Here is a 12,300-nt window from a genome sequence, read left to right as displayed (position 1 = left end):
TTATTATTATTAATTTTTGTTTTTTGTTTTTGGATTTCTTAATAAATAATAAATAATTTGTTTTATAATTGTTGAAATAATTTCAAGTTTAGTAATATATCACTATCTATCAATATTCAGTGATAAATTAAAATAGATTTCTATCAGTAGAGATCTCGATATATAAATACTAATAGATATTTTTTTTATTTGAAAATAACTCTAAATAATAATAGAGAATATAAAGACCATCATTAGGGATCATGTTTATCTTTAATTTTTAAATAATTTTGAGACCAAGCCAATAGGGAGAGGATAAAAGAATCCTTGCGTGTAGGTTTTATTCTTAATATTTTTTGTTTATGAATTTTATTTTAATTCTTACGAAAGTCTTTATAATCATTAATAATAATTAATTAAATCTTGTTTCGTAATTATTTTATTTTCTATTTTTGGTTTATTTATTTTTCATTTTTTAAGTGATTTGCATCTTTATCAAGTATAATGATTGAATTCTCAGTCAAATTTTAAAAATAAAAATAACATTTTAGAAATTATTATTTTTTAGTTTTCAAATCTTGACTTGGTTTTTTAAACTATTGGTAAAAAGTAAATAATTAAAGAAGAAACTTGGAGGTGGAAGTAGCGTAGGCTTAATTTTAAAAAACAAAAACAAAAAAAGGGTTACCAAACTGAGCCTTAACGATTATTGTATTTCTGGAAGAAGAAAATTTATTTCATTTTAATCTTTTTTAGTAATCGGATGAGGAAGATTTAATCTTGTAGTTCAAGTTTCATCCAATTGAATTCTAAAATCAATAGCTTTGAGTAAAAATGAAACCTTAATTTTGCTATTTTTAAATTAGGTATTTGAGTTGATTTTGTATTTTTTTAAGCTGAATTCAAAGTGCGTTGATTTTGTGTATTTTTAGTTCCTCAATTCAAATTTGTGTATGGTGTTTCATTTAAATAATGGTAAAAATTGACATACTCGCTGATGTGATGTGGCTTCTTCTATTGTTCTATCTTAGTATTTTGTTACTATTTAATCACTATAATATATATTCATGAGACTATAAAAATTACAAAGTAGTAAGTATATCGAACAAAAATTTGACAATTAATTCAACAGTATTTTTTACTAATTTCTTTCACTTTTTCATCCGAACGTAATCCTCATCAAGGATGTTAATCCTAATTAGTGGGATTAACATTGTTTAAAATTTAGGGCCATACACATAAACATGAAAGTTCATAAGCTAAACATGTAAAATAAGTACTTATCATTTTGTCTAAAAACGTCCAAGCTATCATTAACTTGATGGTTAGCATCTTCAAACTTCTAAGTAGAGAAACCGATGATTCAATTAGATAAATAAACCGATGCAAGTTAGGAAGGAAAAAGAATAAAGAATTAAAGTAAAAGTTAGTCCATCTCTTTATGCTAATCCTAATAAGTGGGAAGAATATAGAGACAAAAAAAAAAAAAAAAGTAATGAGATATTTAAAGCTACACTTGTTTTCAGCAAATTCTTCTTGATTTTTGTTTTTAAATATTTTTGTATGATTAGAGTAGGATTTAGACATTCTATGACAACTTTGAAAAATCAAATTTAGGGCATGGTGGAAAAAAAAGTGAAATTTTAGGGCATGGACAATTCACAGGACTACCTCAAGTTTTTGAGAAAAATAAGGACAAGTTTTTATTTATTTATTTTCTTTTCCTTAAAAAACATTGGTGTGGTGTATATGAAACCAAAACAAACTTGCACCAAAAATGATGTTCCCTTAGCTCCTATAAAAATTGAAACAATGAACCTCTAATGTTTGTGCAAAGCCCTTGGACCATTTGGGAAAGAAGAAAGCAAAAAAAAGGAGAATTTAAAATGTCTAAGTGTGATTTCATTCTTGCCTTATGTTTTGTTTGCATCTTCTCCCTCTTTACCTTTGGTTATAGTGAAGCTGATCGATTCTTCGTGGAGGGAAAAGTTTATTGTGATACATGCAGAGCTAAATTTGTCACTAAAATCAGCGAATACATGGAGGGTAACCTTTCATTTTTCACATCAATCTTATGTTATTTAAGTTAAAATGGTTTGTTTGGTCGGTCCTCTATAAACACAACATCTCGACTTCTTATAAACAGATTCTTGACCATAATTTAAGAAACAAACATGATCTTGTTTTTGCACCAAACTTCTTCCATCTGTCATATTTAGAAACACAAACGAAAGAAAGCCAACAAGGTGATTATAAGATATATCCTTATTTGACCAAACATTATTTGGAACATCCAATCCTAGGAACATTGGTGTAATATGTACAACTATGCTTAATATTTTACTCCAAAACGATATTAGTAAATGTATGACTGTGAAAGCAAGCATCTCATTCTCTTCACTGGTATTATGTTCAGTCTTTTGATGACAAATATCACGGTTTCAACAATACTCATAAAAAAGTTCACAATACTCAAATCCATTACTAGTTTTAATACACTCCAACTTTTCACGAATTTATTTTTCTACAAGGACATGAAATTGGTTTATACACCTCGAATAACCTTATCTTTAGTCTTCAAGATATACATCCACATTTTTCTTGATTGATCGTCCATAAAACGTCACAAAATATGACAAACCTCCAAATACTATTGCTTTCATAAGATAATATACACATATTAGAATGTATCAAGTCAAGTATATTTTGTTTCATCTAATGTTGGAACGCCTTAAAAAAACTCCTGTTTTGTTAATTGCTTTCTTGCCAAACAATAAAGTCACCATTTTTAGAGATGTATTCTTTAAACTATGAAGATGAAACAAAATGTACTATAATTATTATTTTTAATCTTCCGTCTTTGAAATTTATATTTATTAGCTGAAATTATTTAGTTTGTAAAGAAATTTAGTTTAAAAGTTTTGAAAACATTTTTGTAAAGTAAATAATAAAACAATATACTAATAGATGGTAGTAATATTTATAAGCTTAATTTTTTTGAAAAATTAAATCACAAAAAATCTCCGTTAATTAGATCATTTTAGATAAACATTTTGGTTATTATTTTTTATTTGTTTTTGAAAAGTGTGTTTATTTTCTTAGCATAGTTCTGAATCTTTTGATCTTATATCGTTAGAAAACATACAAATTCTTAGTCATCTTCACAAATATAACAAGGAAAATCAATAGCAAATTAAATAGTTTTGTAAGGTTAATTTTAAAAACTAAAAATGAAAAACGAAAGGATTATGTATTAAATAGTAATTAAACGAGACTAATTAAATGTAAACGCCATATAGGTTTTTGTTGAATTTTGATGGTTGTTGAATATAACAAAGAACAAAGGTGGTTTTTTTTTGGAGAATAATGCAGGTGCAGAGGTGAAGTTGGAATGCAGAAACCAATCAACCGAAAGAGTAACATACAGCATGCACACCACGACCGACGAGACCGGAACCTACCGGATGCCGGTGGACGGAGACCATGAACAAGATATTTGCGAAGTGTTTCTTATTAAAAGCGGCAGAAGCGACTGCGACGAGATCGTTCGTGAAGGCTTCGTCAAACAAACAGCAGAAGTTGACCTTACTAGAAACAATGGCATCTCCTCTCCCGTTCGCCAGGCCAACCCTCTCGGCTTCCTCATTAAGAAACCTCTTTCCCAGTGTACCGAAGTCCTTCGAGAACTCGGCTTCACATCCATCGGAGCTCTCGTCTAATTAATATTGATTTTCACTTTAATTCATGTTACTCTATTTACGATAGTGCAACCAGCCAACTTTTAAATTGATTGGTAATTTGAGATTCTGGAGTTGGGTTGGTTTCCTTGAGATGGGATGGGGAAGAATTATTGCTATTTTTCAATTGGATAGCTTGCAATAATTAAGCATCTTAATGTACTTTAACAAAATAAATAAATAAAGCATCTTAATGTTTATTAACTTAAATTAATAGGGTCTTATCTCATCAATTATATGAAGCATGTTTGTGACCATTTTAGAAAGTAATTATTGAAATAATGGTCATATAACACTTTTTTTCTTTTATTTGGTGTTAGAAATTCAAATTCTCCTATCTCAAATTCGTTCTACTAAAAGAAAAATAGAAGATGATAATCATTGTATTTGATTCTTAAAAAAGCTAATTAGTCTTTTACCTCAAAATTCTATGAACAAAAGTCTATTATTTGTACAAATTAAACTAACACCATGAAAACACGTTTCTTTTTTTTTTTCTTTTTTTTTTTCTTTTTCCATTTTTTTCTCTCAATCACATAAAAATTCTCAACACCAAAAGAAGAAGAAAAGGAGGAAGAATAATAATCAACAAGTTTGACCATCTTGGCAATCCCTCCTCCTCTTTACCGGTAACATTTGCCGGAAACCGCCTTGTGTGGCGGCAGCAGCGACGACATGCCACTCCTCGACCATCCCTTCCAACTCAAACGGTTGAACCGCAACCATCCCTGAAGAATCAAAGACACAATTTTCGGGCAAGCCAGCAAAGGTCCGACAAGGGGGCTTGGTTTTGCGACGGCCGGCTCCAACGGGGACGTTGCGAAGGGCCCCGCCGGCGGTCCAATACCTCTGGCAGCCCTTACAGAAATGCCTTGGCTGGTTAACATTGTAATTATTGAAGTAACAAAATTTGGTATCCATGCTTTTGCATCTTGGGCAAGGGATGATCTTCTCAGGCCTTTTTTCAAGTGATTGCTGATCTGATTTATTGGGCTCTTCTTCTTCTTCTTCATCTTCTTCTTCTTTGATGATTTGCCTGTTATTTTGCAACATGATTGTTGTCCCAAACAGCTTAATTCCACCTTCATTATTATTCTCTCTCTCCCCCATCATCACAGGGAAAGAGAAACAGAGATCAGAAAACAGAGAGAATTATTGGTTTTTGGGGTTTTTCAGATTTCAAGGGAGGAATTGGGAGATATGGGGATTTATATAGGATTGATGGGGAGAAAACTATAACAAATGGTAACTGAAAAATGAAAGAAACATAAGCCGCCAATAAGAGAGGTTGGTGGGATGGGAAAATAAAAGCTGAAGATGAGCTTTTTGTACACATCATTACTTCACTACATCATCATTATCATCTTCTTCCACTACTTTTTTTCTTTTTTTTTTTTTTTTTTAAATTATAATTAAAAAGACCCATACTTAATTTATTTTATTGTCTAAGTCTCGTTGGATAATAATTTGGTTTTTTATTTTAAAAAATTTAAATCTATAAACACTTAATTTATTGTTTTGTAATTTATTTTTTTCAATATCTTAAAAAATTAAAGTAAAATTTGAAAACTAAAAAAAAAGTTTCTTAAAATTTGTTTTTATTTTTAGAATTTGACTAATAAATACTTTTCTATACTAGCTCTCTAGCTTGCTTGGCTCATATATGAGACAACATCTCCTATCTATAGGGCATGGGATCCTTGGATCTCAAGGAATAGAATTTTTTTAGACTTTTCTTAGATCTAACTAATTCTAGATAATTCTATGAGATTATGTTTATCTAAAGGAATTCTAGAATTCCTTGGAGCCCAAAGAAACCCTATGATATTTCTAGATCTTTTCTTTGAGATATATATTTACATATTTCAACATAATTCTAGAAAAGTCTATTATACATACTTCAATAGAAGCTTCTAGAATAATTAGTATTGCTTCTATTTCAATATCCCGCTCAATAATAACTATTTTGGCTATTTCCATCATCTCGAATTATTGTTGGAACTTTGCATGCTTAGATGCTCTTAGCCTTCTGGCACCATGTCCCAACGTCTATGTCTTCTCAATGCGTCCACTTCTTCTTCCATGGCCTTTCTCCATTGGATATTTTGTGACGCTTCTTCGTATGTCGTTGGTTCTTCAAATGTTTCTAATGTTGTATTTGCGTACCTGGAATTTGGTATTCTTTGTCTGGTTGGTCTTCGAAATTGTAGTTCTCGATCATGTGCACCACCATGCCAAGGACATAGTAGTTGCTCTTTTTTGTCTTCGTCATTTTTTTCTTCTCCTTCCATTGGAGCTTGTTGCACTTGGTTTATCTCTTCTTTTGATCCTTCTATGAGAATCTTCTTATTCTTAGGTGTATTTTCTGATTCGAGTACCTGCTATAACAATGTTTCATCAACTGTAACATTTCTTGATGTATAGCATTGTTCACCAACAGAATCAATGTACTCTTTCCTTGAGTGCTTTTGGTTATCCACATAGGTGTCCTCTAGTAACATGATAAAAGATGGAGTCCATTCCTTGTCCCTCCATCAATAGCGTACCATAGACGTTGAGATCTTGGTATACCTTGATACCATGAGGTCCAAACACAACGAAGTTGTCGGATGATGTTAATTGAGATACTGATACTAAATTCTTCTTCATTCTAGGCTAATTATTTTTTCGATGATGTTTTACCTAGATTAATTTAATTTAGAAAAATACGATTAATTATTTTACTAAGTGATTGTTTAAAATTTGCCCAAAAGTAACACTAACTTTGGATAGTTAAACAACTTTGATTAATGTTCATTAAACACTTTAATAAACTTTAATCAATGATTGCATGCTTGTAGCAAATCTATCTAATTCACTTTTTCAGGTCAGTTCCCAGATAGGGGTATTCTATTTCCGTCAACTTAAATACCCAGCCTAGACAGAACTAGCCTTAGACAAAAAGTCCTTTTATAGATACATTTGCTACAAATTTAATCTTTTAATTAAAACCAATTTAATCATATTAAACTGATTAAAAGATTAAACTTGTTTCTAATCTCATTAGAAATGTGATCTTAGGTCTATGTGAATCATATTTTAAAACCATTTTAAAAAATGATTTTAACCTAAGGTTTGCATGCAATTCTGAATTATTGATTTTAATTTCTAATTTAATTTCATTATAACCTTTATAAAATAAATTAAAACCAATCATTGCATGTGGAAGCATACTTAGGTAAACTATAACAATTATAAAATAACCTAAAGTAATTTCATGCTTCATGCAATCCAATTTCATTACTTAACATACATAACACTTATATAATAAAGTAATGAAATAATTAATAACATACATTCATCCATACATTCAAATTATATATTATAACGCTTATAATATAAATGATGCATGACTATGTTATTAATGCACGCAAACATATATTATAACATTTATATTCTATAATGCATGTGCATGCTATAAAATTAAATCATGCAACTATATATTATAACATTTATAATATAAATAATGCATGTAAAATGCATAATCTATGGTAGGATTTTATTATATGGCATACATTATGACATATATAAATAAAATTAAATCATACATCAAATGCATAATTTAACCAATAATTATTGGAAAATTAAATCATACATCAAATGCATAATTTAACCAATAATTATTGGACCGGAATTGAACTCCTGAACAATTAATTAAATTAATATAACACTTATATTAATTTAGTTAATTAAAAACAACTAACTATTACATAGTTAATAGCCAACCGGTTAAAAACAGGTGAATCGGGCCTTGTACCGCTCGAACCAGACCGTCCAGCACCCGAACTGCCCTTGAACCTCTCGAACCAAGTGAACCGGATGCGAATCAGAGGAGCCACAAACCAAACCGTGCACGAATCGAAAAAAATTTTCGTCTCGGAGCGTGCAACTTTGTGACCTAGTGTTGCAACGGTACAAAATTCTTCTGTTCGTCATTCACAGTGTTGCAATGTTAGGGCACGATATTGCAACGCTACTGTACAGTTGCGAAAGCGGGGATCGTTCCCAATTTTTAATTTTACAAAACCAAAGATTATGCAAATTAATTTTACTGCATAGAGAAATACGTACCCTTGAAGAACCCAAATATCTTCTTCACGAAATCCCTCGAACCGATCACAAACATGACACTACCAATCAGACCAATCAGAGCCTTCTGTATCCTCTTTTGGGTAGAGAATTCTCAGGAGGTGTGAGCTCTAAGTTTTGGAAGAGGGAGAGTAAATTTAGAGAGGAGTGTCTAGGAAAAAATGCAGAGAGATCTCACAGAACACACACTCTCCAGAGAGTGTGTAAAACATAACTGTGAAGAGGATTAAAATCACGTAACAACTTCCCACTCCCTTCCATGATCGGATGAGAGAATTAACTTCCCTCCCTTTAATTTAAATTAGGCCTAGGATTCGGAATCCAGATGGCCCCGGCATTCCCCTGAGGTCACCCAACATAAGATTGACCCAAATTAAGCACGTTTAACCTTAGAGTTCTTATGATTGAGCCACCAAAAAGGAAGGTGCACCTTATTGGTATAGGTAGTAACTTTCAATTCTTTTAACCCTTTCTTAACCATACTTTCATGTCCTCAGGATCCCTCTCATTCGAATGTGATATCGGTTCATTCATGTACTTCTCTTGGACTCGGGTCGTTACATATAATGACTAATTTATTATATAAATAAATAAATATATATATATGTAACTAAATGTTATATCATATATAACACTTAGCCTATAGTTTTTATATTGTATCAAAAACAATATAATCGATAGTTTTTAATTTTCTCATCAATGCATGGTATTTAATATAAATCACATTTATACTAAATTCAATTATATGAATATCATCCATATAATTAATATTTGAATCATATTCAAATTTAATTTCTCTCTAAATAAACTTTATACTATAATATATCAAATACATTATATTAATTATATCATATATAATTCATTTAGATTAATTATATCACATATAATTAATTTCTGCAATTAATTTGAACAATTCAAATTAATCCAAAATTAATTCTCGATAATCCCCATTGAGCTACAGAAGGGACTTTTTGGACTTGTAGATTGAAGCTTCAATGGTACTTGAATAATTAATTAAACTCTCTTAATTAAATTATTCAACATCCATAAATTGTTGGTCACTCCACTAAAAATCGACAGCTGCACTCTTCGCACTACATATATATTTATATCCATTGGATATAACCAGTCAAAGGTGCAACGATTCACAACTTGCTCGTAAATATAACTTGACTAAAATTACCGTTTTGTCCCTGTAGTTACAGCTAACTTCTTAAGTACCACCAATCCTTTTAATGAACAATAAGTCATAGTCCAACTATGATCAAACCCCTCCTGGACCAAGAGAGGATGTGGCGCCACATTGTTCAAGTCCTGGAATCAGCCCTTAAGGAACCAATTTATCTACTTACCAAGACGTTAGGGAATGAGTGAATTCCATCTTGTGTTGTTGTGTTCCTAACTCCCCAATCAGACGAATCCCCAAAATGGTAGGTTTATTGAGTCGACGTTTTGGCCACTCTCACCTATACAAATCAAAGGACCGCCTTCCTAGGCAGGAGTTCATAATTCACTCAGGATTCAGATCATGTCACTTATGATTATCTTGGTAAAATGTAGGTCTCTATTATTAACGGTGTTATATAATGAGACTAGTCATTTCGTGGTCCAGTTTTATGCAAACTCCTTTGTATAAAATACCCACTCACATGTCTCCACATGAATGATCAAGATCATATCATTTGTAGCACTTTACAACAATTGTAACATCTACAAAGTAGGTCGTATTTATAGTGTCACAAGGATAAAGTACCCAGCCTTATCCATATACTACAAACCATTTAGGTTATCACTTAAACATGATCCATCTGTATGTCTCTATATATGTTTAAACTACAGAAGGTAACCTTGGATGTTAGTTTATTGGTTTGTGGGTTAATACTACTAAATGTCGAATAAAACATCTCATATTTATTAAATAAATAAAATTGTTGTACATTACAATTACAAACTACAGGATCCACGAGATTTAGGGCATCAACCCTAACAATCCAAACTTGTCCTCTGTTAATTAGCATGTTGTAAATTTCACTATTAATGCATATTTTTTTTGTATGTAAATTTCTGATTTTGAGAAAAAACTAAAATTGGGACGATCCCGCTTCTGCTACGAATCTCGAGATTCCTTCAATTGGTATCAGAGCTAGGTTCATGGTCCTAATTTTATTTTTCTCCAAATTTAATTTATAGTTTTGGTGGTTGTGCATTATGTAATTTTTCATATGATGAATGATTTGTTGAATGTGTTACAATCTTGGATGTTTCGTGATTGGATTGTATAGTTTTATTGCTTTTCTTTACAAATTGGTTTGTTAGGGTTTGGTATTCTGGGCATATAATTGCAATAGAGTCCGTGTTTTCATTGTTCTGTGTCGTTCGTGATTTTTTCGATGAAGTTATGGTGAAAACGAGGCCCAAATCGGAGCAAAACTGAAGCAACTTATGTCTATACAGTAGGCGACTGTACAACAACGTTGCAATCCTATGCCCTAGCATTGCAACACTGCGAAGAGGCGAATGGAAAGTTCTTTCTGTATCGTTGCAACGCCCCGAGATGGAAATAATGGATTGATTCGCGCGCGGTTCAATTTGTGGCTCAACTGGTTCGCTTGGTTCGAGCGGTTCGTGGGAAGTTCAGGTGCTAGATGGTCCGATTCGTGCAGTTTAAGACCCGATTCACCTGTATTGAACTGATTTTATTTTTTTAATGTATAATTAGTTTTAATTAATTAAATTAATATAAATATTATATTAAAATAATTAATTCCTTAGGAGTCCAATCTCGTTCCAATAATTGTTGTTTAAATTATGCATTTGATGTATGGTTTATTATTATTTATATATGTCATAATGTATGACATATAGTAAAATCCCACCATAGGTTACACATTTTCTGCATCATTTATATTATAGATGTTATAATATATAGTTGCATGATTTAATTTTATTGCATGCACATGCATCGTATAATATAAATGTTATAATATATGTTTGCATGTATTAATAACATTATCATGCGTTATTTATATTATAAAAGTTATAATATATAGTTGGATGTATGTATGTTATTAGTTATTTCATTACTTTAGTATATATATAATTGTTATGTATGTTTAGTAATGAAATTGAGATTGCATGAAGCATGAAATTACTTTAGGTTATAATTTACCTCAATACAGTTTCACATGCACTGATTAGTTTTAATTTATTTTATAATTGTTATAATTAAATAAAATTAGAAATTAAAATCAATAATTCAAAGTTGCATGCAAACTTAGGTTCAAATCATTTTAAAAATAGTTTTAAAATATGATTCACTTAGACCTAAGATCACAAAATTTCTAATGAGATTAGTAATTAATTTAATCTTTTAACAGTTTAATAGGATTAAATTGGTTTTAATTAAAAGATTAAATTTGTAGCAAACATATTTATAAGGGACCTTTTGTCTAAGGCTAGTTCTGTCTAGGTTAGGATATTTAAGTTGACGGAAACGGAATACCCTACCTGGGAACTGATCTGAAAAAGTGAATTAGATAGATTTGCTGCAAGCATGCAATTGTTGATTAAAGTTTGTTAAAGTATTTAATAAACATTAATCAAACTTGTTTAACTATCCAAAGTAAGTGTTACTTTTGGACAGATATAAATAATCACGTAGTAAAAATAAATAGTCATATTTTTCTAAGTTAAATAACCCTAAGTAAAACACTCAGTGGGAGAAAAATGGGTATATGATACTTCATTTTTTCTTTTCACATTTCTCCCTTAAATTTCACACCGTGAGACCTATACTCGGCCTCAAGGCACCTTTGCTTGTGTTAACACATCCACGGTCTCTCTCATTAGTTTGTAGTAAATTTTCATACTCGACCTATGGAGGCTGAGTACGTAGCGACTTGTGAAGCTGCTAAGGAAGCTGTATGGTTCAGGAAATTTCTGATTGATCTGAAAGTGGTTCCAGACATTTCTAAGCCCATCACCCTTTATTGTGATAATAGTGGTGTTGTGGCTAATTTCTGAGAGCCTAGGAGTCACATGCGTGGGAAGCACATAGAGCAGAAGTATCATCTCATTCAGGAAATTGTGCATAGAGGGGACGTGATTGTCACCCAGATAACTTCAGAGTACAATGTTGTTGATCTATTTACAAAGGCCATCAGGGCTAAGGTGTTTGAAGGTCACCTGTAGAGTATAGGTCTACGGGACAAGCCACATTTAGTCTTAGAGCAAGTGGGAGATTTTGTACTGGGCGCGTTTTATGCCTTAGTTTATTGTTTTGTGTGTACTTTTATATTAGTATGACTTTTGTATTGTACACTCCACTAGATTTAGGACAAGTGGAAGATTATTGGGGTTGATGTCCTAAATCTCGTGGGTTCTGTAGTTTGTAATTTTAATGTACAAATTTTTTTATTTATTTAATAAAATATCAGATATTTTATTCGACATTTAG

The 12,300-nt window shown here is 31.1% G+C and overlaps 1 protein-coding gene and 1 pseudogene across 2 annotated transcripts; one reads left to right on the top strand and one right to left on the bottom strand.

Moving 5' to 3' along the window:
- Positions 1-1,865: 1,865 nt before the first annotated feature.
- Positions 1,866-4,897, top strand: LOC120083364 (olee1-like protein pseudogene; annotated as a pseudogene). The gene is made up of 2 exons (XR_016531547.1): positions 1,866-2,025; positions 3,301-4,897. The product of XR_016531547.1 is annotated as an olee1-like protein pseudogene (transcript).
- Positions 4,103-5,051, bottom strand: LOC120083363 (Dof-type zinc finger DNA-binding family protein). Its single transcript, XM_039039094.2, has one exon. It carries the CDS (start codon positions 4,827-4,829, stop codon positions 4,302-4,304), a length of 528 nt encoding a protein of 175 aa, XP_038895022.1. The 5' UTR covers positions 4,830-5,051; the 3' UTR covers positions 4,103-4,301.
- Positions 5,052-12,300: the final 7,249 nt, after the last annotated feature.

The sequence above is a fragment of the Benincasa hispida genome, chromosome 8 (genome assembly GCF_027475165.1).
Source record: "Benincasa hispida cultivar pf3 chromosome 8, pf3_genome.v1.1, whole genome shotgun sequence".
Classification (NCBI taxonomy): Eukaryota; Viridiplantae; Streptophyta; class Magnoliopsida; order Cucurbitales; family Cucurbitaceae; genus Benincasa; species Benincasa hispida.
Note: the sequence above shows the minus strand (reverse complement) of the source record. Positions and strands in the feature narration are given on the sequence as shown.

Excerpts from the sequence above, each read along its gene's own strand:
- LOC120083363 (XM_039039094.2), bottom strand. The coding sequence starts at position 4,829 with ATGATGGGGGAGAGAGAGAATAATAATGAAGGTGGAATTAAGCTGTTT.